Genomic DNA, 27507 nt, shown 5'->3' on the forward strand with positions numbered 1-27507 from the left:
CTCAGGTGATGGAAGGAGAGGACCTGGCCTGAAATTGTGCCAGGGGAGGGTTAGGTTGGAGAGGAGGAGAAATGTCTTTGGTGGCAGAGTGGTGAGGGCTTGGCACAGGCTGCCCAGGGAGGCGGTGCAGTGCCCATGGCTGGAGGTGTGGCAGCAAGCTGTGGCCATGGCACTTGCAGCCATGGTTTGATGCCCATGGTGGGGGCTGGCTTATGGTTGGACTCAATGACCTTAGAGGTCTCTTCCATCATTAATGATTGTATGGCTAAAAAACTTGTCAGGAAGCAGGGAACACTTTTTCCCAGGGTACAGAGGTCACATTGCCATGGAAGCAGCCACATGATGCAGCAGAGCCCTTTACTGCATCACTGCAGCTCCATTGCAACACAGACCCAGTTGCCCCCAGCCAGGGCTTCCAACAGGACCCAGTTTCAGGAATGAGTTATAAATAAATAGAGGGAACATGGGGATGGATCCAGTGCAGGCTGCTCCAGCCACTGCTCCCTGACAAACTCTTCACTCTCTGCATTTCTCTACCATTCTGCAGCCTGAAGATCAAGGCCAAGAAGCAGAAGTATAACAAAAGGCTACAAGAGTTGGGGGTCTTCAGCCTGGAGAGGAGTAGGCTTCAAGAAGACCTTGGAGTGGCCTTCCAGGATCTGAAGTGGGCTATAAGAAGGCTGGGGAGGGACTACTGATAAGGTCTTAGAATGACAGGACAAGGAGGAATGGGTTTGAACTGGCAGAGAGGAGACAGAAACTGGATGTTAGGAAAGGGTTCTTGCCAGTGAGGGTGGTGAGACACTGGCACAGGTTGCTCAGGGAGGTAGTGGAGCACAGAAGCACAGAATGTGATCAAAGATGGAGGTGGAGGTGTTCAAGGCCAGGCTGGATGAGGCCTTGAGCAATCTGTTGTAGTGGGAGGTGTCCCTGCCTATGGCAGGGGCTTAGAACTGCCTGATCCTTGAGGTCCCTTCCAACCTAACCCATGCTATGATTCTATGAAAATACACTCAGAGCTGCTTGGCCTTGGCAGAGCTGGCAACTGAGAGACCCAAGAGAGCTCCACACACTGCTCAGAGCCAGCTCCTCAGGAAACTCCTGGCCCTTGAAGCGAGCCCCAAGACATTGCTGTGGGTCTGAGTGACCCCAGAGAGCAGCCAGCTCCTTCTACCAGGTGCTACATGGTAGCTATGGCAGAGTCCTCTGTGCTGCTGCCCTGCTGCAGGCCCACCCTGCGGATGGACTCCCTGTACTTGTGCCTGCCCAGCTCCAGGATGGCTTCCACCTCCTCGGCGATGTCCTGCCGCCCGCTCTCCTTCAGGGCTGCCACCAACCTGCCCACGCAGGCAGCGTCCCTCGAGTTCTGCTGAGCCCAGCAGAAAAGCATCTCCAGGATCTGCTTATCCAGGTCGTCTCTGTAAGAGTCACAGAATCAGGCAGGCTGGAAGAGAGCTCCAAGCTCAGCCAGCCCAACCTAGCACCCAGCCCTGCCCAACCAACCAGACCATGGCACTAAGTGCCCCAGCCAGACTTGGCTGCAACACCTCCAGCCACAGCCACTCCACCACCTCCCTGGGCAGCCCATTCCAATGCCAATCACTCTCTCTGACAACAACTTCCTAACAACATCCAGCCTAGACCTGCCCTGGCACAGCTTCAGACTCTGACCCCTTCTTCTGCTGCTGGCTGCCTGGCAGCAGAGCCCAACCCCACCTGGCTACAGCCTTCCTGCAGGCAGCTGCAGGCAGCAATGAGCTCTGCCCTGAGCCTCCTCTGCTGCAGGCTAAACAATCTCCTCTCCTCATAGAAGAAGGGGGAAACACAAAAATAACCAACACATTTTCTTGACTGGCAACCCAAAGAGGCCTAACCTGAGCCCCAGAGAAGCCCTGCAGACACACGAAGCTCACCGTGGGCCTGCCTCTTCCCCACCCATCAGGCAGCAGTTGCAGTTCCTGCACTAAAATCTCTCTAGGAAAGCTTCTGACACCTGGGGCCATGGTTTGATGCCCATGGTGGGACTGAGTTATGGTTGGACTCAGTGATCTCAGAGGTCTCTTGCAACGTTAATCATTCTATGACTAAAAACCTTGTCAGGAAGCAGGGAATATTTTCCTGGGAAACAGAGGTCACATTGCCATGGAAAGGGTCCTACAAGAAAGCTGGGGAGGGACTTTTGACAAGGGCTGGGACTGCCAGGACAAGGGACAGTGGCTTTGAGCTGGGAGGAGGGAGAGTGAGAGTGGAGATGAGGAAGAAATTGTTGGCAGTGAGGGTGGGGAGAGACTGGCACAGGCTGCCCAGGGAGGTTGTGGAGGCTTCCTGCCTGAAGGTGTTCAAGGCCAGGTTGGATGAGGCCTTGAGCACCCTGTGCTGGTGGAAGATTGAAGATCATTTAGTTCCAAGGCTTTGCCCATGGCAGAGGGCTTGAAACTGGATGATCTTCAAGGTCCCTTCCAACCCAACTCATTCTATGAGTGCCTTGAGCAACCTGTGCTGGTGGGAGGTGTCCCTGCCCGTGGCAGGGGGTTGGAACTGGCTGAGCTTCAAGGTCCCTTCCAACCCAACCCATTCTGTGACTCTCCAATTCTCTTCTTTATAAGAACCATTCCTCAAACCAACCTCAACCTAATGACACAGCTTCAGGGGGACACCTTGCAAGCAGAGAAGTGTTTCTCCTCGTGGGCTGGAGATGGCACAGAGCTGCTGGCTGGCTGCTGCCCAGGGTGGGGGTCTCCTCTTACCTGTTGTTGTAGCCTATGCGCTCAATCTGCTGGTAGGTGAGGCCCAGGTTGAGGCCAACGCTCTGCCAGTCGGGGCCCAGGCGCCTGGCGATGCCCAGCAGGTTGGCCTGTGTCAGGTAGCCAGTCTCAGCATTGCCCAGGTTCAGGGGAGGGAAGGAGGAGCCGTTCAGGGCAGCAGAGCTGTCAGCCCAGCAGGGTTTCAGTTGCTGTGTCACAGAGAGCAGAGAGGCAGCACACTGAGCACGTTGGTGATGCGGAGGGCAGTGTCTGCCTGCTCAGGCCACACACCTGAGAGGAGGCTGGAGCCAGGGCAGGCTTCATAGAATCAGAGAGTCACAGAATGAAGCAGGCTGGAAAAGAGTTCCAAGCTCAGCCAGCCCAGCCTAGCACCCAGCCCTGCCCAACCAACCAGACCATGGCACTAAGTGCCCCAGCCAGGCTTGGCTTCAACACCTCCAGCCACAGCCACTCCACCACCTCCCTGGGCAGCCCATTCCAATGCCAATCACTCTCTCTGACAACAACTTCCTAACAACATCCAGCCTAGACCTGCCCTGGCACAGCTTGAGGCTGGGTCCCCTTGTTCTGGTGCTGGCTGCCTGGCAGCAGAGCCCAACCCCACCTGGCTACAGCCTCCCTGCAGGCAGCTGCAGGCAAAAATGAGCTCTGCCCTGAGCCTCCTCTGCTGCAGGCTAAACAATCTCCTCTCCTCATAGAAGAAGGGGGAAACACAAAAGTAACCAACACATTTTCTTGACTGGCAACCCAAAGAGGCCTAACCTGAGCCTCAGAGGAGCCCTGCAGACACACAAAGCACACCATGGGCCTGTCTCTTCCCCACACATTCTGTGCTTCTATGCTCCACAACCTCCCCATGGTGTTCAAGGCCACGTTGGATGAGGCCTTGAGCAACCTGTGCTGATGGGAGGTGTCTCTGCTCCTTCCACCTCAACACATTCTGTGAATCTATGGACCTTTGGGGTCCCTTCCAACCTGTCCTTCTGTGACTCAGTGCCCATGACACTCTTGGGCAGCCATTTCTTGCTGTCATTCATCAATCCCATTGCTGTGCAGAGAGCCTCAGTGAGCTGAGCAGGCAGGTTGAGCTCTTCCCCCACTCAGCTGAGTGTTTCCATAGCAGCCAAATCAACTCACAGGCAGCTTGATGGGCAGAGTGGCGAGCCAGAGGGAGTCTGCTCCTCTCCTCCTCCTGCTAGCATCTTCAGGGATGCTCTTGGGAACTTCCCCTCGGTAGAAAGAGACCTTTGCCAAAGAGAAAAGATGCAATGATGCTGCAGCACAGTGGCCAAAGCTGTTTGCATCACTTCTTTTGGGTCTGGGGAGGGATGAAGCCAGCGTTCCTCACCTACCCTCAGCCCGTAACAGCCTCCACATTAGGTGCAACAGGGAAGAGCATTGAGGTTCTACCATAAAGCTTGGCCTCAGTACCAAGCCTTGCTGTCAGCAATGCCAATCAGAGGGCCAAGCCACAAGGGAGCTCCTGTTTTAGGCAGTGAAATCCAAAACCATGGGGGAGAGTCACTTCTGAGATGGTTATGATGGTCTTGTAATGACAGGAGGGTTTGAACTGGCAGAGGGGAGATTCAAACTGGATGATAGGAAGAGGGTGGTGAGACACTGGCACAGGTTGCTCAGGGAGGTGCTCAAAACCAGGCTGGATGAGGCCTTAAGCAACCTGTTCTAGTGGGAGGTGTCCCTGCCTATGGCAAGGGGTTGGAACTGGCTGAGCTTTGAGCTCACTTCCAACCTAACCCATTCTATGAGGAGCACTGGTGAGACAGAGGAGGCAAGGAAAAGACAGAGGAGCTGTTTGCTCACCTGGCCTTTGACAGCTTGGCCCTTCCTGTCCATAGGTGAGGTGATGTAGATCTCCTTCATGTTCTTCAGGTGGGAGTAGAAGACGAAGGCGAGGCGGCCAGCAACGCAGTCAGGGCGCTCTGCGTGGGAGAGCCTCACTGCTGTCAGTGGTAAAGCCTCTGAGGCTATCACCTCCAACCAGCTTCTAACTCTACCAAGGTCACTGCTGAGCCCTGACCCTCAGCATCACACCTCTGTCTCTTTGGAGGTGTGGCCATGGCACTTGTAGTTTGATGGCCATGGTGGGGCTGGGTTGCAGGTGGGACTGGATGATCTGAGAAGGCTTTTCCCACCCCGAACCATTCTATCATTCTGTGATCACTGTCCACAGGCAGGCTGCTGTGAGTAGTGAGCAAGCTGGGGACAAAGAGCAATGCTATGGAGGAGTAAAGGCCCTGGCAGAAGCACAGCTGGGGCTGGAGAAGCACAAGAGGCAGGAGCAGAGAGGAGCCCAGCAGCACCTTACCCGCGTCGATGCTGATGCCTCTCTCGAAGGCCGCAAAGAACTGCTCTCCCTCAAACATCTCCACCATGTCCGAGGGCTCAGGGCCTCTGTAGCGCTCCTGCAGCTTCTTCAGCACTGGCTCAACCTGGGAAGGATGACAACACAGGGGCTCATGCTTAGTCTGAAGCATATCTGTCCCCTGACCCATGTCCCTACACCCATAACGGTCCTCTCGCCTTCAGCAAGGGGAAGTCTGTTTGACATGGAAAGAAACAACCCCCACACACCCCCTCCTATCCCAGGGGGAGTCAGAGAATCAGTCACAGAATGCTCTGGGTTGGAAGAGATCTCCAAAGCTTATCCAGTCCAATCCTCTCTGCAGTCAGCAGGGACATCCTCTACTAGATCAGATTGGCCAGAGTCCTGTCCTGCCTCAGCTTGAATACAGAATCATAGAATCTCAGAATCAGTCAGGGTTGGAAGGGACCACAAGGATCAGGCAGTTCCCACCCCTCCTGCCATGGGCAAGGACACTCTAACCTAGAGCAGGCTGGCCAGAGACCTGTCCAGCCTCAGCTTGAATATAGAATCACAGAATGAGTCAGGGTTGGAAGGGACCACAAGGAGCAGCCAGTTCCAAGCCCCCTGCTATGCTCAGGGACACCCTACCCTAGAGCAGGCTGCACACAGCCTCAGCCAGCCTGGCCTTGAACACCTCCAGCCATGGGATGTTTTTGTGGCTCTGTGCTGGACTCTCTCAAGCAGGTCCCTGTTCCTTCTTGAACTGGAGGGCCCAGAACTGGACACAGTACTGCAGCAGGAAGCTGAGGTGCAAGGCAATGCAACCCAGGGCTGACCTTGTGGTTGGGCACACACTGCAGCAGCACTTGCTCGGGGTCCTTCTTCCTCTGCAGGGCAATGAAGTTCACTCGGTACATCCGCAGCCGCTCGTAGACCTTCCTGGCAATGCCTCCAATGTAGGTCTTGGTGGTGTACCACAGCCAGTACCTGGCAGAGAAGGGGTTAAGCAAAAGGAGGGATCCTGCCACCTGTGAGACTGTACAAAGGGATGGGGACAGGCAAAGCTCTAAGCCGGGCCTGAGCGGCAAAGGGTTTGCAGTAGGATCCCTGCTCAGCCTGCGGGAAAAGCCAGGCAGAGGAAGGCTCCAGGCTGAGCTCAGCACCAGCTCTGGACTCACCAGGAGAAGTGAGTGACTTCAAACACTGCATAAAGATGGCTGAATTCCAGCACCACCTCACTGGTGATGTCATCCCAGCTCTGCCCTTCCAGGTCACTGTGGAGAAGGTGCAGCCTTGACCGATCCAGATTGAGCCCTGAGGATGACAGTGACCCAGAGACACTGTGTGCAGCAGAAGCCTTTCCTCCTGGCCACAGCTCTGGGTGATTCATGTCTCAGAAGCACCAGATTATGGCTCATGACCTTATCTTCAGCATCTAGGACTAAAGTTTGGTCAACAAAGAGCAACAATAAAAGGAGAAGGTTGCCCCAGTGCTTCCAGAACGTTCTGGTAGAACAGAACCACAGAACCATGTTGGTTGGCAAAGCCCTTTAAGTTCATCCAGTCCATTCTCTAACTCCACCAAGGCTGGGGCTAAAATCCTGGCCCTCAGTACATCTCTGCCTCTTTTAAATCCCTCCAGGAATGGGAATTCAGCTACCTCCCTGGCCAGCCTGATCCAGCCTTTGAGAACCCTTTCAGTGAAGAAGCTTCTTCTTATATCCAACCTAAACTTAAACCTCCCCTGGTGCAACTTGAGGCCATCTCCTTTCATCCCATCACTCGTAACTTGGGAGAAAGGATCAACCCCAACCTCACTGCAGCCTCCTCTCAGGGAGCTGCAGAGAGCAATGAGCTCTGCCCTCAGCCTCCTCTTCTCCACACTGCACACCCCCAGCTCTCTCAGCTGCTCCTCCCCAGCCCTGCTCTGCAGACCCTTCCCCAGCTTTATTACCCTTCTCTGGACCTGCTCCAGCCCCTCAATGTCCTTCTTGAAGCAAGGGCTCCAAAACTGACCCCAGCATTCAAGCTGTGGCCTCAGCAGTGCTGAGCCCACAGGGGCAATCCCTGCCCTGCTCCTGCTGGCCACACCACTGCTGATCTCAGGCCAGGCTGCTTCTTGGCCACATGAGTTCCAGCACCCTCCCAGTACAGAAGCTGCAGAACTTCCACACACAGAGTCCCTCTCTTCCAGTTTTGGGGGTAACTGACCTGTGACTCCGGGTGGAAGGGGCAGCTGAATCCTCACTGGCCTGAGGAAATCCAGCAGGGAGTCCTGGGAGAGGCAGAGCAGGGGACTGGCTCTGCATCCATGCTCAGCTGTGATGTCCTCCAGCTCTTCTGAAGAGACAGGCAGCACCTACGTATGGAAGGCAGCACAGGAAGCAGAGCAGTCAGGCACCCTAAAACCTCCTCATGGCTGACTGAGTTCCCCTAGCACCCAGCAAGCTGCTCCTGGTTCAGGATCTGGTGGGCAATGGAAGTGTGGTGAACTTTGGCTGGTGTCTGCCCTGATACTGGTGTCAACCTGGCAGGCTGGGACAGAGCAAGGCAGGACAGAAGCATTCTGCACTACCTACAAACTCTACAGCACCACTGGTTTCAGAGGCTTTAGAGGCTTCAGAATGGAATCCACATAGATAATGCTACCCAGGCTCACTCACTGAGCTCTTAAACACTGGACAAGGACCTGGAGCTCTTGGAGAGGATACAGAGGAGGCCACAAAGATGACCAGAAGGGTGCAGAACCTCTGCTATGGGAACACGTTGGGGCTGTTCAGCCTGGAGAAGAGAAGGCTCCAGGGAGACCTTACAGCAGCTTTCCAGAGCCTGAAGGAGGCTACAGGAGAGCTGAGGAGGGACTTTTGATAGGGCTGGGAGTGTCAGGACAAGAGGGAATGGATTGAAGCTGGAAAAGGGAAGATTGAGACTGGAGATGAGGAAGGAATTGTTGGCAGTGAGGGTGGGAAAAGACTGGCACAGGTTTCCCAGGGAGGTTGTGGAGCACAGCAGCACAGAATGTGATCTTTGATCATATTCTGTGCTTCTGTGCTCCACAACCTCCCTGGAGGTGTTCAAAGCCAGGCTGGATGAGGCCCTGGGCAAGCTGTGCTGGTGGGAGGTGTCCCTGCCCATGGCAGGGGGTTGGAACTGGCTGATCATTAAGCTCCCTTCCAGCCCAACTCATTCTATGAATCTATAAACCTCCACTTGGCTCCAACCTCCTTTCAGGGAGTTGCAGAGAGCCAAAAGGTCTCTCCTCAGCCTCTTTCTCACTTTCAGTCGCCTACCTGCCGTGGCACAAGCACAGCTCTAGGGCTGGGCAGAGCCTGATCTTTAAGCCTGTAGTACCTGCAGCTTGACACTGCGAGTCTCTTTAGTGACTCCAGGAGGAAAGGTCACTTTGATGCTGGGATCCACGCTGGAGAAGAGCAACGTTCCCTCTGCTGGCACTTTGCATTCGTTTTGCACCAGTCGAGACACCACCAGGAACCAGGAGAAGTGAAGGACACTGCAGTGAGCCACATGCTTCTGTGACAGAAGACAGGCAAGAGGAGAAAACCTTAGAGGCACAGAACACTGCACCATGAAGGCAGGAAAAGAAGGGCCAGCAGCAGATGGAAGCAGCAGAACAGGGATGGAGAACAGCAGGCTGCAACTCATCCCCTTCAGGAGCTCCGTGAGAGAGGAAACCTGGAGCTGAGCTCCACTGGTCCAAGCACAGCTTGTGGGATGTTTCCAATGGGCTGACTCTGGGCTGGCCCAACCCAGGGAGGGGAACAGGTCCCACCTGTGCCGTGGTCGTGCCAAGCTGCTTACCTTTGACTTCCTCTTCTGCTCCACTCTTGTCCTCAGGTCGCTCCAGCTCTGCCCACTGAAGGTCCGAACCACCACCTCACGCTGGGGAAGGCTTTGAGGGGTGGCACAGGGCATCCAGATGTGCACCTCCTGGCCAAAGAGCATCCCATCAGACAGCCACAGAGAGGGGCAGCCCCAGCCTGGCTCTGCTCTGTGGCTTCCTGTGCAGACAAGGGGCAGGGTGAAGTGTGGCCTGTGCACCAGGAGAGGAGGAGGAGGAGACAGGAGCCTGCTCTGTTCTGCAGCCTCCAGGGAGGAGATGTCAGGTGCAGTGTGACAGCAGGAGGAAAATCAGCTGCCTGTGGGCACTAAGGGCAAACCAACTCGTGGAGGCAGTTGCTGTCAGCTGTGCTGGGGCTGCTGGCATGCAAGCTACACAGTGAGGCATCTAGGGAAGGATTCAGATCCTTCTGCTCGGCCAAAGACTGGAACAGCTGGAACAGCACTTGGCCTTTGGCACAGGAGCAGGGTGACAGCAGAGCCAGACCAGCACAGTGACTGTGGAGGAGCTGGCTCTGTCCTCTCCTGAGTCTCAGCAGCCCTTTAAAAGGCAGCCCTGCAGCTACTCAGAAGCAGCAGCTGTAAGGGGAGGTGGCCACAAAGTCCCAAAAGGTTCTTTCAGCAGACCCTGCCAGGCTACTGTAGAGGCAGAGTGACCAGGAGATGGCCTGGTTGTGTCCTCACCTGCTGGAATCTGACCCCATGAGGCTGCAGCTCCAGGACTCCACTCAGCAGGACATCATGATGTCTCAGCTTTACCCACTGAGGGTCTGGTGCCAGGGTTTGGAAGTAGATCTGCAGAGGCTCAGTTGCAGCCCCAGGTGGGAAGTAGAAATGGATGCCACTGGCCAGGGCCACTCTGCAGCCTTCAGAGGTGACTGTAAAGCTTCCAGAAGAAATGCATGCATGTGTTGGACACAAGGAAGAAGTTCTTTGGACCTCAAGAGGAAGTTGTGCACAGTGAGGGTGAGGAAAGCCTGGCACAGGCTGCCCAGGGCTGTGCTTGAGGCCCCATCCCTGGAGCCATTCAAGCTCAGCCTTGTTCAGCCTGCTGCTGCCTGCAGGGGGGGTTGGGCAGGATGTCCTTGGAGGGTCCCTTCCCACCCAATGCAATCTGTGAAGCTGTGCCTGCCACTGTGCAGTGACTTCAGAGGAATCTCCTACCCTTACTGACCTGCCTGGGCCGCAGCCTGCTCCCCACACATGCAGTGCCACCACGGGACCTTCCCAATCCAAGCTGCTCACAACAGAAGCCTACCTGTCCTCTCCTGATGCAAGGATGAGTCTCTGCAGCCTTCTGGTGCTGGATTCATCTATGGCAAGAAGAAGGTTTGGGCAGGAGGAGGAGACAGAATAGGTAAGAAAGGCTGAACGGTTTTGACTTAATCCTGATCTGCGTGAAGTGGCTAACAGAACCCTGCCCACACTGCTGCCTGCCTCAGATGGAGCATCAGCAGGAGGATGGAAGAGACTGAAGGGTCCCAAGATGTCCTAGAAATGCTAACTCTGCCCCAGGAAATCTCAGAAGCAACCACCTCCCTGGGTAACCCAGTCCAGCCTCTCACCACTCTCATGGTGCAGAACAACTTCTTCACCTCCAGCCTCACTCTCCCCACCTCCAGCTTTGCTCCATTCCCCCCAGTCCTGGCACGCCCTGACAGCCTAAAAAGTCCCTCCCAAACTTTCTTGTAGCCCCCTTCAGATCCTGGCAGGCCACAAGAAGGTCCCCTGGGAGCCTCCTCTGCTCCAGCCTGCACAGCCCCAACTCTTTCAGGCTGTGCTCACAGCAGAGCTGCTGCAGCCTCTCAGCATCCTCCTGGCCCTGCTCTGGACACTCTCCAGCATCTCCACAGCCCTCTTGTCCCAGGGGCTCCAGAGCTGGATGCAGGACTCCAGGTGGGGTCTCAGCAGAGCACAGCAGAGGGGGAGAATCCCCTCCCTGGCCCTGCTGGCCACACTGCTGCTGCTGCAGCCCAGGCTCTGGTTGCTCTCTGGGCTGCAAGTGCACACTGCTGGCTCCTGCTGAGCTTCTCCTCCAGCAGCACCCCCAAGTCCCTCTCCTCAGGGCTGCTCTCCAGCCACTCACTGCCCGGCCTGGATTTGTGCTTGGCATTGCCTGAACCCAGCTGCAGGACCTTGCACTTGGTCTTGTTGAACCTCTCAAGCTTGGCTTGTGCCCAGCTCTGCAGCCTGCCCAGGTCCCTCTGGATGGATCCCTGCCCTCCAGCCTGGCTGCTGCACCACACGGAATTAACCAGGTTGGAAAGGACCCCTAGGATCATTGACTCCAACCTATCACCTTAAATCTTCTAATTAAGTAACCCATGGCACTAAGTGCCTCATCCAGCCTCCTTTAAACACCTCCAGGCACAGTGACTCCACCACCTCCCTGGGCAGCCCATTCCAATGCCAATCACTCTCTCTGCCAACTGCTTACTAACAACATCCAGCCTGAACCTGCCCTGGCACAGCTTGAGGCTGTGTCCCCTTCTTCTGCTGCTGGCTGCCTGGCAGCAGAGCCTGACCCCACCTGGCTACAGCCTCCCTGCAGGCAGCTGCAGGCAGCAATGAGCTCTGCCCTGAGCCTCCTCTGCTGCAGGCTGCACACCCCCAGCTCCCTCAGCCTCTCCTCACAGGGCTGTGCCCCAGGACTCTCCCCAGCCTTGCTGCCCTTCTCCAAACACCTTCCAGCACCTCAACATCTCTCTTGACTTGAGCAGCCCAGAACTGGACACAGCACTCAAGATACACATAACCACTCATCTGACTGCCCCTTGCTTGTCTTCTCTAACCCAAATGTGATGGAGGGCAGGACCTGGGCAGCAGCCACAGCAGCCATGAAATTACCAGCGGGTGGAGCTAGCTCTCCTAAGGGATTGCCTCGGAGGTGCACGAAGGGCGAGCTCTGGATCGCGGGGGGGACGGCCCGGAGACAGTTGTTCTGCAGATCAAGCCTGGACAAGTTGGGCAGGCTGGCGAGAGAGGCAGGGACAGTCAGCAGCAGGTTGCTGTGGAGATGCAGCCGCCGCAGAGCCTTCAGATTGCCTGTGCGGGAGCAGAAGGCAGAGCTGAGCCCCCCCAGGCCGTGCTGTTAATTTGCACTGCACAGCAGCTCCAGCCCACCCACAGGCTTCCCAGCACAGCACACAGCCTGGGGAAGGTAGCAGACAGCACCAGCTGCTTTGTTGTTAGTGCTTTTTCATTTCCACTTTAGAGAATCACAGAATTGTTTGGGTGGAAAAAGCTCTCTGAGATCATTCAGTCCAACCTGCCACTCAGCCCCACCGTGGCCACCAAACCATGCAGTGAGGGTGGTGAGACACTGGCACAGGTTGCCCAGGGAGGCTGTGGAGGACAGAAGCACAGAATGTGATCAAAGATCCCAATCTGTGCTCTGTGCTCCACAACCTCCCTGGAGGTGTTCAAGGCCAGGTTGGATGAGGCCTTGAGCAACCTGTTCTAGTGGGAGGTGTCCCTGCCTATGGCATGGGGTTGGAACTGGCTGAGCTTTGAGGTCTCTTCCAACCTAAACCATTCTATCATTCTATGATTCAATGCTAAACAGAGACCAAGCAGCTCAGGGCTCCAAGACAGCCCCCAGAGCTCCCCATCTCCTTTCCTTTTCCCCCTGGGAAACACTTACCTAAGCAGTCTGGGACGCTCGATAAGCGATTCCCAGAGAGATCCAGTTCTGTGCACTTGTGCAGATTCCCAACTTCTTCAGGCAGGAATTCCAAAGCATTTTCAGAGAGATCCAGGTCCTGCAGCTCTACCAGCTCCCCAATGCTCTGAGGTAAGTCCTTCAGCTGATTTTTCATAGCAGAGAAGAAAGTTAGCTTGCTCAGAAAGCCAAAGTCCTCTGGGAGTGCCACCAGGCTGTTGTGGCTCACCAGGAGCACACGGAGCCTGGGGAGGTGCAGGATGCAGCTGGGCAAGGCAGAGAGGCTGTTGAAGCTGAGATCCAGGTGGGTGAGACACTTCAGGTTCCCAATATCTGGTGGCAAGCTTGTCAGAGAGCCAAGCTGGCACGAACCAAACTCATCCCTGGCATGGCCACCTGGGTGTGGAGGGAAGAGGAGGAAGAGGTCAACATGCTACAGGGGCACCTCTGCAGCTTCCTTTGAGAGCCTGTGGCACAGAGACCCAGAAGGTGGAGAGTTGCTGGTCATAATGAACAGCTCTGACTACAAAGCACTCACAGACAAGTGGGGGTTCTGCTGCTCACCTCCCTTTCCTGATCAGCAAATGGGATGTAATGGTGAAGGCTTGGTATGAAATCAAGAGAGGCACTAGAGCTCTGCTAAGCACACCTGGAGCTGAAGCCAGAAGGAGCTAGGCCATGCCACCCATCTGCCACCCTTCAGCAAGGTGGCAATATTCCTCAAGGCCTCCCACTCTCCTTCCCCACCAACACACACCACTTTAGAGACTGGAATCACTCCTCATGCCTGTGCTGTTGAGGGACTAACAGCCCTGAGGGCTTGCAGTGAGAGGACAAAGGGCAATGGCTTGGAGCTGGAAGAGGGGAGACTGAGACTAGAGATGAGAAAGGAATTCTTATCATTGAGGGTGGGGAGACACTGGAAGAGGTTTCCCAGGGAGGCTGTGGCTGCCTCCTGTCTGGAGGTGTTCAAGGCCAGACTGGATGAAGCCTTGAGTGACCTGGGCTGGCAGGAGATGTCCCTGCCCATGGCAATAGGTTGGGACTGGCTGAGCTTTGAGGTCCCTTCCAACCCTAAGCCTTGCACAACTGGAGAGCAGATGTGAGGAAAGCAGTGAAACCAGGGGGGTAACTGAGTATTGTGCAGGTGAGAGAGCACACTGAGGGATGGACACAAGTTCTCCACCCCAGCTTGTGGCACTCGAGCTGGAGTGGGGATGCACCCACAAAAAATAAGCCAAGCAAGCAAAAGGAAACTCCCAGAAGTCTCCACTTCTTCATCATTCCCTTCTCTCCCTCCACTGCTGTCTCTATCACACACAGCAGGGGGCAAACAAAGGGGTTTAATGATGCCTGATGGTGAAAAATGAGAACCACTCAGCTGGCACTTTGTACAGGAGGGCTCAGTGAAGCATCTGATTGCACTACAACTACCTGCAGGGAGGCTGTAGCCAGGTGGGGTTGGGCTCTGCTGCCAGGCAGCCAGCAACAGAACAAGGGGACACAGCCTGAAGCTGTGCCAGGGCAGGTTCAGGCTGGATGTGAGGAGGAAGTTGTTGGCAGAGAGAGTGATTGGCATTGGAATGGGCTGCCCAGGGAGGTGGTGGAGTGGCCGTGGCTGGAGGTGTTGAAGCCAAGCCTGGCTGGGGCACTTAGTGCCATGGTCTGGTTGGCTGGGCAGGGCTGGATGCTAGGTTGGGCTGGCTGAGCTTGGAGCTCTCTTCCAACCTGCTTGATTCTATGATTCTATGATTCACTTCAGCCTGTTTGAGGTGCCACAAACCAAGGCTAGCAACAGCTAATGCCCCTATCCTCACCTCACACAAGGGGGAACAAGACAAAGCACATTATCCACATGAGAAATCAGAGGCAGCTAAAGAATCAAACCTCAGAGGTTTCAGCTAGAGCCATGAATTCTGGCCACAAACTCCTTTCTTTTTTGCTCTTTCCTCTTTTAAAAGGGGAGCAAAACAAAGAGAGAACAATTCAGCCTGGCACAGAAACTGTACCTTGGTGTTGAGCTCCTGCTGTAATAAAGAGATGAGCAAGTCAAAGAGTGATCTAATCTAGGCTGACATTTTAAAAGCCTCAGATATTTTGTGAAGGTCTTATCTTCAGATAATATCCTCACTGGAATGGAAATGTAAATGGTTTAGCATCTGCCTGTGGTCTACATTAAAAGCATCTTATTTGAGCAGCAAGTTCATTCAGTTTAGCTGTCAGCTTATCAAAGAGGGTGCAACCCTCCTGAGCCATACCTCTGAGAAGATGCTGAGCTGCCTCTCTTTTGAGCTCTGCTCTGTGCTGACACTAAGCAAGGGTCAAGCTGGGATTGGTTTAGATGGAAACACAGCAAAGACAGCTCCCAAAAAACGAAAGAGGAGCTCTCCCCCAAATCCCAACTCCTTTCAACACCCTCTCCTTGTGTAACTGCAGAAAATGCTCTTCCAGAGGATGGCTACAGAAAAAACTGTTGTGGCATCAAGCCAAGCAACCCCCAAAACCTGGTCCCCAGGTAGCTGCAGCAACGAAAGGAAGAAAGGAAGCAAGAGAGAAAGAAAGACAGAGAGAAAGAAAGGGGGAAAGAAAGAAAGAAAGAAAGAAAGGGGGAAAGAAAGAAAGGAAGGGGGAAAGAAAGAAAGGAAGGGGGAAAGAAAGAAAGGAAGGGGGAAAGAAAGAAAGGAAGGGGGGAAGGAAGGAAGGGGGGAAGGAAGGAAGGAAGGAAGGAAGGAAGGAAGGAAGGAAGGAAGGAAGGAAGGAAGGAAGGAAGGAAGGAAGGAAGGAAAGAAGGAAGGAAGGAAGGAAGGAAGGAAGGAAGGAAGGAAGGAAGGAAGGAAGGAAGGAAGGAAGGAAGGAAGGAAGGAAGGAAGGAAGGAAGGAAGGAAGGAAGGAAGGAAGGAAGGAAGGAAGGAAGGAAGGAAGGAAGGGGGAAAGGAAGAAAGGAAGGGGGAAAGGAAGGAAGGAAGGAAGGAAGGAAGGAAGGAAGGAAGGAAGGAAGGAAGGAAGGAAGGAAGGAAGGAAGGAAGGAAGGAAGGAAGGAAGGCTGGAAGTTGTGCCCTGCTGAAGTCTGCAGGCTGTAGCAAGGAGCAAAACAACCCCGAGGGCAGTTCGTCGTCCAGCTGTGAAGAGCAGAATCAACCCCCCAAACCCTTAAGCCTAGGAAAGCTGGCTGGTGATGGAGCCCAGGAATTTACCTTTCAGCACCAGGGACCTGAGGCACTCCAGCTGAGGAAGGATGCCCAGCGTGGTGCCAAGGAGGGGATCGTTGCTGCTGAGCCGGAGGAACTCCACCTGCACCACCTCTGGCCGCCGCCCTTCGAGCAGGCGGAGGAAGCGGCGGCAGCCGTCCGGGTACACGTCCAGGTTCAGCCTGTTGTCTGCCAGGCAGCGCTCAGCAAGCCCTGCAGCCCCCACAGCCTCCTCCCCACGCTCGTCCCCCAGCCCCAGCAGCTCTGCCATCTTCTGCGTCTCACCCACGGGGTCTGGACATGCTCTGACTTGCCAGGCAGACAGGCACAGGCGGCACCATGAGGCGGCTGGGATGAGGAGGAGGAGGAATGATGGTTCTGAAAGAGAAGACAAGTGCACAGTGAAGGCCTCCTGCCCTAGCCAGAGTGGCTGGGAACTGTTTATCGTCACAGTGAGAGGGCAGGAGGGATGGCATGAGTGGCACTGAAAGCTTTGGGGGGATGGATGCCATGGAGGAGTCTCTTGGCAGGGAGAGCAGCAATTCATAGCATCACAGAATGCTTAGGGGGTGAAAGGGACCTTACAGCTCCCCCAGCCCCAGCCCCCCGCCATGGGCAGGGACACCTCCCACTAGATGAGGTCTTCAGGGCCTCAGCACCCCCACAGGGCCCCGCAGCCGAGGCTCGGTCCCCGCCGAACCCCCGGCAGGAGCCACAGCCTGGCCACCTGCCCCCTGGCTGAGCACGGCCACGGCGTTCTCACCCCTCCGCAGCGGGGACAGGGCCTGGGCTGCCCCGGCCCGCCTCGGCCCCGGCGCTTCCGGGAGGCGCCGGGCGGGACGCAGCGGAGGAGGTGCCGGATGCGGCGGGACGAGGGGCAGCGGCCCGGGGCGAGCTGGCGCGGCGAGGCGAGGCCGTGGCACCGGAGCGGCACCGCAACGGCACCGCAACGGCGCGGAGCCAGCTTCGCCTCCCGCCGCCGCGGCCTGGGCACCTCGTCCCGTCCCGTCCCGGTGCCGCTCACATGGGCTCGGATGGGAGCTCGGCCCGCGGGAACCGGGGGAGAGCTGTCCCTGAAAAGCCAGGGAGAGAACCGGAGCGGGAACGGGGAGCTGGAGCGGGAATGGGGAGCTGGAGCGAGAATGGGGAGCTGGAATGGGAAGCTGGAGTGAGAATGGGGGAGCTGGAGTGGGAATGGGGAGCTGGAGCAGGAATAGGGGAGCTGAAGCAGGAATAGGGGAGCTGAAGTGGGAATAGGGGAACTGGAGCGGGAATGGGGGAGATGGAGCGGGAATGGGGAGCTGGAATGGGAAGCTGGAGTGAGAATGGGGGAGCTGGAGCAGGAATGGGGGAACCAGTACAGGAATAGGGGAACTGGAGCAGGAATAGGGGAGCTAAAGTAGGGATGGCAGAACCAGCATAGGAATGGGAGATATGGACCAAGAATGGAGGAGCAGGAGCAGGAATGGGAGAACCAGCACAGAAATGGAGGAGATGGAGCAAGAATGGAGGAGCAGGAATGGGAGAACCAACACAAGAATGGGGGAGATGGAGCAAGAATGGATGAGCTGGAGCAGGAATGGGGGAGCTGGAGAGGGAGTGGGGGAACCAGTGCAGGAATGGGGGAGCTGGAGAGGGAGTGGGGGAACCAGTGCAGGAATGGGGGAGCTGGAGAGCCAGTGCAGGAATGGGGGAGCTGGAGTGGGGGAACCAGTGCAGGAATGGGGCCAGCCCGAGCTCACAGCCCCCCTGCTGCAGCAGTGATGAGTTATTTGGGTTGGTTGTTCTTTGGCACGATGTAAACTTCCCACTTTTATTCGTTTCCCTAAGCCAAGAAGAAATGCAGTGCCCCGCAGCTGGGCAGTAACTCCTGTGATCCCATGGTGAGGGGATCAGCCAGGTAAGCAGCTCCTGCCTGCCCAGGCTGAGCTGCTGCCCCCACCCCAGGCAGAGCTCCGCTGATCCAATCTTTCAGGCTGGAAAAGACCTTTGAGATCATCAAGTCCAGCCAATAACCCAACACTGCCAAATCTGGTGCTAAATCATGTTCTCTAGCACCACATCTGTGTCTTTTAGATCCCTCTAGGGATAGAGAACCTTATCATTGTCCTGGGCAGGCCTTGACACTTCCTTTCAGTGAACAAATTTGCTGATGTCCAACCTGACCTTCCCTTGGTGCAACTCAAGGCTGCCTTGAGAAGAGCCCAATCCCCACCAGGCTCCAGCCTCCTCTCAGGGAGCTGCAGAGGGCAACGAGGTCTTTCCTGAGCCTCCTCTTCTCCACACTGCACACCCCCAGCTCCCTGAAGGTATCACAGTATCACCAAGGTTGGAAGAGACCTCACAGATCATCAAGTCCAACCCTTTACCACAGAGCTCAAGGCCAGACCATGGCACCAAGTGCCACGTCCAATCCTGCCTTGAACAGCTCCAGGGACGGCGACTCCACCACCTCCCCGGGCAGCCCATTCCAGTGTCCAATGACTCTCTCAGTGAAGAACTTTCTCCTCACCTCCAGCCTAAACTTCCCCTGATGTAGCTTGAGGCTGTGTCCTCTCGTTCTGGTGCTGGCCACCTGAGAGAAGAGAGCAACCTCCTCCTGGCCACAACCACCCCTCAGGTAGTTGCAGACAGCAATAAGGTCACCCCTGAGCCTCCTCTTCTCCAGGCTAACCAATCCCAGCTCCCTCAGCCTCTCCTCGTAGGGCTGTGCTCAAGGCCTCTCCCCAGCCTCGTCGCTCTTCTCTGGACCCGCTCAAGCATCTCAATGTCCCTCCTAAACTGGGAGGCCCAGAACTGAACACAGCACTCAAGGTGAGGTCTAACCAGTGCAGAGCACAGGGTGTTGAAGCCAAGCCTGGCTGTGGCACTTAGTGCCATGGTCTGGCTGACTGGGTTGGGCTGGGTGCTGGGTTGGGCTGGGTGCGCTCGGAGCTGCCCTCCAACCCGTCCGGTCCTGCGGCGCCACTGCCGCCCCACGCCCGCCGCCCCCCCCGGCACCCAGCGCGCTTCTGCGCATGCTCCGCTGCCCATTGGTCAGTGCCCGGCCGGCGCAGCCCAATGGCAGCCCGCGTTGTTGCGGGGCGGCGGGAAGAAGGCGTGGCCCCGGCGCGGCCCCTCCCTCTCGCCGCCAGCCGCCATCGCGCACGCACGCCCCGGGCCGCTCTCCTCCGCCGCCACCTCCTGCAAGTAAGCGGCGGCAGCCCCGGCCCTGCCCGCCCCTGCGAACGGCTCTTCTCGGCCCCTGCCGCCGCCCAGCCTCGGGCTGCACCGCTGGAGCGGGGAACGTGTCGGGAGGCGGCGGCCATGTGCTCTCCCGGCCTGGGCCTGCAGCGGGGCGGGACCGGCCGAGGCGCGGGCAGCTCGGGGGGGATGCCGGCGGAGGGCATAGCGCTCCAGAAGGCAGCGATGTTGCCCTTCTCAGGAAGGGGTTGGCGGCGCTAGGCCGCGCTGGGCGCTCGGGCTGGGTATGGCCTCAGCTGGGAGCCTGGCGCGGCGCGGGAGGGGCGGCAGCTGCGCGGTGTGTGCGGCTTCGCCTGCCCCGGGCTTCGGCCTGGGAGTAGAGCAGAGCGACTGTGGACGGGAGGGGGAGGCCTGCGGCTTTCTCTGGAGGTGTAAGCGGATCCGTAGCCCTCACTGTCCAGTTCTGTCGTTCTCTAGGATGCGTTACGTCGCGGCTTACCTCCTGGCCGTCCTCGGCGGCAATGAGGCTCCCACGTCAAAGGACTTAAAGAAGATCCTCGACAGCGTTGGCATCGAGACAGACGATGAACGCATGAACAAGGTAGTGTTGTCCCTTAACTCCCGGTGCTCCTGTCCCGGTCAGCATCAGGCACTGGATCTGTTTCCTTGGTTTCAGTGTTTCTTTAGCTGCCTTTGCCGTTGTGATTTAGTCTTACTTTGTCCAGACGTTCTCTGGTTGTCATGTGTGGCTTTTGAAGCAGCACTTAGCCAGTCAGAACCAGTTTGACAAGGCTGTTGTAGAAGTTTGGTTTGTTATTTAACATCTGCCCAGCATAAAGCTATCTGTCAGGTGCTGCTGGCTTCTGATTTTCAGCCTAAAAGTTTTCAGGGGGTTGTTGGCTACATCTCAGTGTCTGTGGGCTGCACGTCGTGACATAGTGTATGGCAAGCAGAGAGAGTTGGGGTTATTCAGTTTGGAGAGGAGAAGGCTCTGAGGAGACCTTATCGTGGCCTTCTGATGTCTGAAGTGGGCTACAGGAAGGCTGAGGAGGGACTTTTGAGGGTGTCAGGTAGTGATAAGACTGGGGGGAATGGATCCAAGCTAGAGGAGGGGAGATTTAGATTAGATGTTAGAAGGAAGCTTTTCACCATGAGGGTGGTGAGAGACTGGCACAGGTTGCCCAGGGTGGTGGTGGTGGATGCCCTCTCCCTGGAGTTTTTAAGGCCAGGCTGGATGTAGCTTGAGCAACCTGCTCCAATGTGAGGTGTCCCTGCCCATGGCAGGGCTTTGGAACTGGCTGATCCTTGAGGTCCTTTCTAACCCTGGCAGTTCTGTGATTGTGTGAAATTTGTATCTGATTCATATCTCATTGGGGGTTTTGGTCAGTAGTGACTCAAAGCTAAGACTTGAGGGCCTATGCTGCAAACAGTCAATTGTCTCTTCACCAAGAAACAGGCAAATTCTAACATGGACCACTATAGGCTGGGGACTGATCTGGTAGAGAGCAGCACAGAAGAGAGGGGGTTCTGGAGGGCAGAAGGATGCCCAGGAGCCAATGATGTGCCCTGGTGGCCAAGAAGTCCAAGAGCATCCTTAGGTGCATTAGAAGGGCTGTGGTGAGTAGGTCAGAGAACTTCTGCTGCCCCTCTGCTCTGCCCTGCTGAGCCCACAGCTGGAATATTGTGTCCAGTTCTGGGCCCCTCAATTCCAGAACGACCTCAGGGAAGTGCTGCAGTGAGCCCAGCCCAGAGGCCCCAAGGTGCTGCAGGCAGTGCCCATCTCCTGTGAGGCCAGGCTGAGGGAGCTGGGGCTGCTTGGAGCAGAGCAGCCTGAGGGCTGCCCTCACTGCTGGGCTAAAGGTGTGCAGGGCAGTGTGGGGAGGACACAGCCAGGATCTGCTCAGGGATGGGCAAGGGCAGCACAAGGGGCACTGGGGGCAAGATGGAGCAGAGGAAGTGCCGCAGAACAGAAGGGGAAACCTTGTCACTGTGAGTGTGACAGAGCTCTGGAGCAGGCTGCCCAGAGAGGCTGTGGGGTCTCCTCTAGAGCCTTTCCAAAGCCACCTGAATGGGTTCCTGTGTGACCCTGCTCTGGCAGGGTGTTAGACCGGGTGGTCTTTCAAGGTCACTTCCAACCCCTAACGCTTTGTTTCTGTGATATGGAAGTTCCTGGGCATAAGTGCTGAAGTGGTTGTGTTGCAAACCAAGGTGTTTAAGAAGAGTGTATCCATTGGCATGTTGCTTGTGCTATAACAGACTTTCAGCCTTCTGGACTTCAAATAAATGCCCATGGAAAAGAAGACCCCAAAAGTGATCTTAACAGCTGGCTCATACTTGTATGGAGAGTGTTTCCAGAGTTGTGGAGGGAAAACCCCCAGCTGGAGACAGTGTTTTATTAAAGTAGGCCCAAGCAGGTGTGGGTTGGCAGAGCTGACAGCATCCTTGGCATGGTTTAGGGTCTTGTTTTAACTCGTGGTGCCCCTCCTTACATGCCAAGTCTTTCAGGTTTGGCTTTCCATTTAATCCCTTCATAAATGAGTTTTCTCTGATCCTCCAGTCTCCAGGAAGCTTCTCTGAGATTTGTTTGGGTCCTTTGCTGTTTGCATGGGCTGTATCTTGTGCCAGTGTCACTCCAGTCAAGTCTTAAGCACTCTGTTCTGGGTGAAGCAAGGACGCAGGCATGGCCTGGTCTCAGCACTGTTGGAAAGCTCTTGGGAAAAGCCCTCTAGTGGCTCAGCACTGAGCCCTGCTATCAGGGAGTCACCAGTGAGGACTGTCACGTTTTGGTTTTTAACTGCTTGCTTGCTTTGTTAGCATTTCAGGGGGTGTCTTTTGCTTTCTTCATCCCAGCAACAACTGTGGTAAAAGCAGTTTGCACTCTTTGTTCCATTGCAGGGGTACAGCTGCCAGCTTGGCTGTAACATTTGGTAGTGCTTGGGAACGAGCCCCTGTGGTTCCTGCTCCAGGGCCAAGTGGTTCAGAGCCCTTCCAGTGGGCATTAAGCAAGATACTTTACCAGTCCCTTGGTGACCAACAGGGCTTTAGTGGGGTTTCCTAACTGGCTTCACAACATCTGTGTGTCCTTACTGCAGGGTCCTTGGACTTGTTATGAATCCATTGCAACAGATGTAGTGAAAGAGCTGTCACAGGGAAGTGTGAAAGACTTAATGAAGTTCTCATTCCAATGTCCTGTTTCTTCCACAGAGAATAAGGAATGTTTGGGCTGGATAAGGAGGATGGAGACATTGCACTGGGTGCTTAATCAGTGCTTAAGTGTAGCTTCTACTGGTGCTGTGTGGGAACTGCTAACATTCTGAACTTCATTTACCCAGGTTATCAGTGAGCTGAATGGGAAGAACATTGAAGATGTCATTGCTCAGGGTAAGTAAAGCTTGAGTGCTACACAACTGCCTCTGCTGCTTTGGTAACAGACCTGAGAGCACAGAAATGCTGCCAAGTCCTTGCTTATTCAGCAGTGTAGCACTGGTTGAGGACCCCCATGCTGAGCTCCAGGTCCATTCTTATTCCCTGCAGGTGGGTGCCAGTACCTGCTGGGTTTCGCTTGTGGACTACATTGAACTGGAAAACTGGAAGATGTGTGAGCTTACTGAGTGTGTGCTCATGACCTGGTTTTCTGGACAAGATGATCAGAGAAAGAATTACCTGTCCTTGAGCTCTCTGGGACGCTTTTCTTTTGCATTTACTCACCAGCCCTGTAAAGCAACAGGAGTCTTAAATGTAAATAATATTCAATGAAAATGGGAGTTCACCTTTAGGGCACAGTTCCACCCTCTGTGATGACAGAATTAGAGAATTGTTTGGGTGGGAAAAGCCCTCTAAGATCATTCAGTCCAACCATCAACCCACTCCCACCATGGCCACCAAACCATGGTCCCAAGTGCCATGCCCACCCCTTGCTGCAACACCTCCAGGCACAGGGACTGCACTGCCTCCCTGGGCAGCCTGTGCCAAGCCCTGGCCACTCTTGCAGCAAAAAAATGTGTCCTCCTCTCCAACCTAACCCTTCCTTGGCACAATTTCAGGCCAGTTCCTCTCCTTCCCTCACGTGAGACTAGGGAGCAGAGCCCAACCCTCAGCTGTAGGGAGCTGTAGAGAGCAATGAGGTGTCTCATTCTAAACACCTCCAGTTCCCTCAGCTGCTCCACACCAGACCTGTTCTCCAGACCCTTCCCCAGCATTGTCTCCAGGACACCTCTCATCAGAGCACCCCAAGCCTGACATTCCCTCTTCTTCAAGATTAGACTCATAGAATCAAGCAGGCTGGAAGAGAGCTCCAAGCTCAGCCAGCCCAACCTAGCACCCAGCCCTGCCCAACTAGACCATGGCACTAAGTGCCCCAGCCAGGCTTGGCTTCAACACCTCCAGCCACAGCCACTCCACCACCTCCCTGGGCAGCCCATTCCAATGCCAGTCACTCTCTCTGCCAGGAACTTCATCCTAGACCTGCCCTGGCACAGCTTCAGGCTGTGTCCCCTTGTTCTGTTGCTGGCTGCCTGGCAGCAGAGCCCAACCCCACCTGGCTACAGCCTCCCTGCAGGCAGCTGCAGGCAGCAATGAGCACTGCCCTGAGCCTCCTCTTCTGCAGGCTGCACACCCCCAGCTCCCTCAGCCTCCCCTCGTAGTGTTTGTGTTCCAGGCCTCTCCCTTGTGCTTGCTTCTGTAGAATTGCTCTTAACCTGCTGACTCCTCCCAAAGGTGCAACTTCTGATAATGGCTTGACTGGGCCATGGGGCTGAAATCTAGCAGAGCTGAGGCAGTGCAAAGTTTTTTGATTAATTCCTAATTTTCTTTGCAAATGCTTAGGCAAAAGGGAATTTTGAGACCTGATTTGCTTAAAGGTTGGCAGGACCTTTCTGTTCTGAGCAGTAACTGGAGAGTTCTGTCCGTGGGGAGACCTAAGAGAGCTGTTGCCCACGTGCTTCCAGCACTCATGCTCTCTCTGTAAGGCTTTTTTCCTTAAATAAATAGTTTCCTAGAACACTCTGCCATGCAGATGAAACATGCTTGTTTACTTGGCTGCTTTATTAGAGCTTGAAGTCAGAAGGGCTTATTTAGAAACTGCTTCCCAGAATTGGAATGTGGGCAGGCAGGCTTCATGTGCCACCTCCGAGTGCCATGGGAGCCTTGCTATGTGAAAGGGGCATGCCAGAGGAGCAGCTGGCTCTGCAAAAGCCTGGCAGAAATCACTTTGCTGATCTCAAAGGAGATGCAAGAGGGTTCATGAGGAGCTGGAGATAGGTTGAAAATACCTTGCTCTTTGCCATGAATGACCTTGGAGTCCCGGTGGACAAGAAGTTATCCCTAGGGCAGCAATGTGGCTTTGTGGCCAAGAAGGCCTATGGAGTCCTGGGGTGCATTAAGAGATGTGTATCCTGCAGGGCAAGGAAAGTTTTCCTACCCCTCTACTGGTGAGTCACATGTAGAGCACTGTGTCCAGTTCTGGGCTTCCCAGTTGAAGAGGGACAGGGATATACTGGAGAGAGTCCAATGGAGGCTATGAGGATGCTGAAGGGACAGAAGTACCTCTGCTATGAAGACAGGCTGAGAACCCTAGGGCTGGTTAGTCTGGAGAAGAGCAGCTGAGAGGGCATCTTATGGATGTCTGTAAATATCTGAGGGGTGGGTGTGAAGCAGAAGGGGCCAGGTTCTCTTCAGTGCTGTCCTGTGACAGGACAAGAGGCACTGGACACAAACTGGATCCCAGGAAGTTGCACCTCAGCTCGAGTTGAAACTTATTTGATGTGAGAGTTAATGGCTCCTTGGAGCAGGCTGCCCAGAGAGGTTGTGGAGTCTTCTCCTCTGCAGAGATTCCAAACCCACCTGGCTGTGTTCCTGTGTGGCCTGCCCTAGGTGCCCCTGCTTTGGCAGAGGGCTTAAACTCCATTTCCACAGGTCCTTTCCAGTGCCTACCATTCAGTGATTCTCTCCTTAGATGTGATCCACTCCTGCCCTTGCAGTTCTCTATACCCTTAATAATTGGCAGGAGGGAAGGCAGTGCTGCTTACATGGTAATTTTGAGGTGCACTGAAATTGTCCATTTTTGGGATGCTAAACTGCACTCTGAATTTCCTGCATCTGTAAACCTGGATGAGTTTGCCACAGTTTTGAAAGGACAGAAGCAAACTTGAAATGGTACAGTCAGGGCCCTCAGGATAAGCCTTTGTGAGTCTTGTACTCTGTCTTAGGATAGTTTCTTGTTGTTCCTCTTATTCCTTTGAGCTAACAGTGCCAGGTTGAGTCACAGGATGTCAGGGGTTAGAAGGAACCTAAAGACATCATCGAGTCCAACCCCCCCTGCCAGAGCAGGACCATAAATCTAGCTCAGGGCACACAGGAGCACATCCAGACAGGTCTTGAAAGGCCCAAGAGAAGGAGACTACACAACCTCTCTGGGCAGCCTGTGCCAGTGCTCTGGGATCCTTACAGTAAAGAAGTTCCCCCTTGTGTTGAGGTAGAGTCTCCTGTGCTGCAGCCTCCATCCATTGCTCCTTGTCCTATCCCAGGGCACAAGTGAGCAGAGCCTGTCCCCCAACTCCTGACCCCCAGCCCTCAGACAGTTATAGACATTGATTAGATCCTCTCACAGTCTTCTCTTCTCCAGTCTCTCAGCCCCAGGTCCCTCAGCCTCTCCTCAGCAGGCCGTGCTCCAGTCCCATCATCCTCGTAACCCTCTGCTGGACCCTCTCCAGCAGATCCCTGTCCCTCTTCAACTGGGGAGCCCAAAACTGAATGCAGCACTCAAGATGAGGTCTCACCAGGACAGAGTAGAGGGGGAGGAGAACCTCCCTGTATCTGCTGGACACACTCTTCTGAATGCAGCCCAGGACCCCACTGGCCCTCTGGGCCAGCAGGACACACTGCTGTGCCATGGACAATTTGGTACCCTCTGTTTCTTGCACTTTGCCCTTACTTTATTATTTGCTGCTTTGTGCTATCCCAGGGAGCAAGTGTTCAGAGCCTGTCCACCCCTCTCCTGACCCCCAGCCCTCAGATACTGATAAAGATGTCTTAAATCCCCTCTCAGTGCGTGAGACAGAGCAGTTGGTTTGTTCTGCACTCTTCTCTCTGTTCCTTTCCCTGCACCTGGCTGTTTGTGTTGAGTGTTGAAAGCCTTTCCCTCCTGTGCTGCTCAGGTAACGGGAAGCTGGCCAGCATGCCAGCTGGGGGAGCTGTGGCTGTGGCTGCTGGAGGAGGCTCTGCTGCTCCTGCTGCTGCTGCTGCCCCTGCTGCAGGTGAGTACAGACAGAGTGGTGCTGGTCCAGGGCGTTTCCACTTGGATGTCTGTAAGATTTTAACAGCTGAGCCCAAATCTCAGGGCTTTTCAAGGATTTGATCACAGAGCTAACTTTGGCAGCTCACTCTCTGATTAAAGTGTGAACTGAACAGTCCTTTGCCTTTGGGCTGTCAGAAGAATTTGCTCTTTAGCCACTTTAAGGTTGGTCTGGCCTAGAACCAAGTCTCAGACTGATGTCACCATCAGTTGCAAAGTCAGTGTCCCTTGGGTGTATTTGTCTCTGGGAAGGGAACAAGATGAACCATAGAGGCTAAAATACCAATAAGACAAAAGCTGAGAGCACCAAAATTGTCCCTCTTGGAAATCTGTGGTGCCAAAAATGTAAATGCTTAGCACTCTCTTGGTCTTTTTTTTTGTTTCCCTTTCAGCTGAGGAGAAGAAAGAAGAGAAGAAAGAGGAATCTGAAGAGTCAGATGATGATATGGGATTTGGCCTCTTTGATTAATTATTTGTTAGAGAGATTATTAAAATCCTTTGTTTAAAATGGATTTGGAGTTTGTTTGTCATAACCATACAGCTGCTGCTGGGTTCAGGCAGCTGCTCTGACCAAGCTTTGATTTGTAGCTGTCTAAATCAGGGAGGTGAAGGTTATGACAAGCCATGGGACTTGACTCCTTTAAAGTACTCAGGGAATGGTTAAGTTAGTGTGACCTGGATACTAATTTTGCTATGAAGTTCACCTTCCCCATACTCATTCATGCCAGTTCCTCAAGAAAGAGTCCCTTCTATTCTCTAGTGAAAGGGTTTTGTTTCCCAGGATCCATTTAACACGTGAAAAGATCCAGGGACAACACCAGTGAAATGCTTCAGGGTGCTTGGAATCAAATCTGGGACAAAAAAGTCCTGCTCTTGATGGGACACAAATCCTAGGATGGATTGGGTAGGTTAGAAAGGGATCTCAAAGCTCAGCCAGTTTCAACCCCCTGCCATGAGCAGGGACACCTCCCACCAGCCCAGGCTGCTCAAGGCCTCATCCAGTCTGGCCTTGAACACTTCCAGGGAGAGGGTATTCACAATCTCCCTGGGCAACCTGTGCCAGTGTCTCCCACCCTCAGTCTCAACAATTTCTTCCACATCTCCAGTCTCAATCTCCCCTCTTCCAGCTCACAGCCGCTGCCCCTTGCACTGCCACTCCCAGCCCTGTCCAAAGTCTCTCCCCAGCTCTCCTGGAGCCTCTTCAGGCACTGTAGGGCTGCCCTGAGGTCTCCCTG

At 54.9% G+C, this 27507-nt stretch overlaps 2 protein-coding genes across 3 annotated transcripts; one reads left to right on the forward strand and one right to left on the reverse strand.

The window, feature by feature from the left end:
* Positions 1-897: 897 nt before the first annotated feature.
* PIDD1 (p53-induced death domain protein 1) lies at positions 898-19106 on the reverse strand. The gene is made up of 17 exons (XM_064163992.1): positions 18799-19106; positions 16603-16871; positions 15805-16176; positions 12593-13006; positions 11797-11994; positions 10208-10262; positions 9634-9835; positions 8911-9039; positions 8443-8622; positions 7303-7450; positions 6270-6405; positions 5928-6078; positions 5092-5215; positions 4587-4705; positions 3903-4010; positions 2748-2953; positions 898-1418 (listed from the first exon to the last, which is right to left on the reverse strand). The coding sequence occupies exons 1-17, from the start codon at positions 19104-19106 to the stop codon at positions 1181-1183; spliced, it is 3357 nt and encodes a 1118-aa protein (XP_064020062.1). The 3' UTR covers positions 898-1180.
* RPLP2 (ribosomal protein lateral stalk subunit P2) lies at positions 18879-26784 on the forward strand. 2 transcript variants are annotated; one of them, XM_064163123.1, is made up of 5 exons: positions 18879-18987; positions 19459-19582; positions 22314-22362; positions 26136-26234; positions 26665-26784. In XM_064163123.1, the coding sequence occupies exons 2-5, from the start codon at positions 19460-19462 to the stop codon at positions 26739-26741; spliced, it is 348 nt and encodes a 115-aa protein (XP_064019193.1). In that variant the 5' UTR covers positions 18879-18987; position 19459; the 3' UTR covers positions 26742-26784. The 2 variants fall into 2 exon arrangements, with proteins under 2 accessions (XP_064019193.1, XP_064019192.1); XM_064163122.1 differs by lacking the exon at positions 18879-18987 and adding an exon at positions 19018-19106.
* Positions 26785-27507: the final 723 nt, after the last annotated feature.

This window comes from Pogoniulus pusillus, chromosome 24 (assembly GCF_015220805.1).
Source record: "Pogoniulus pusillus isolate bPogPus1 chromosome 24, bPogPus1.pri, whole genome shotgun sequence".
Lineage (NCBI taxonomy): Eukaryota > Metazoa > Chordata > Aves > Piciformes > Lybiidae > Pogoniulus > Pogoniulus pusillus.

Excerpts from the sequence above, each read along its gene's own strand:
- RPLP2 (XM_064163122.1), top strand. Across the intron at positions 19,583-22,313 it reads ACGATGAACGCATGAACAAG|GTTATCAGTGAGCTGAATGG; the intron begins GTAGTGTTGTCC and ends TCATTTACCCAG. Across the intron at positions 22,363-26,135 it reads TGAAGATGTCATTGCTCAGG|GTAACGGGAAGCTGGCCAGC; the intron begins GTAAGTAAAGCT and ends TGTGCTGCTCAG.
- PIDD1 (XM_064163992.1), bottom strand. The coding sequence starts at position 19,106 with ATGGCCGCCGCCTCCCGACACGTTCCCCGCTCCAGCGGTGCAGCCCGA. Across the intron at positions 9,040-9,633 it reads ATGGGGTCAGATTCCAGCAG|GAGGTGCACATCTGGATGCC; the intron begins GTGAGGACACAA and ends CTCTTTGGCCAG. Across the intron at positions 5,216-5,927 it reads AGTGTGTGCCCAACCACAAG|GTTGAGCCAGTGCTGAAGAA; the intron begins GTCAGCCCTGGG and ends CATCCTTCCCAG.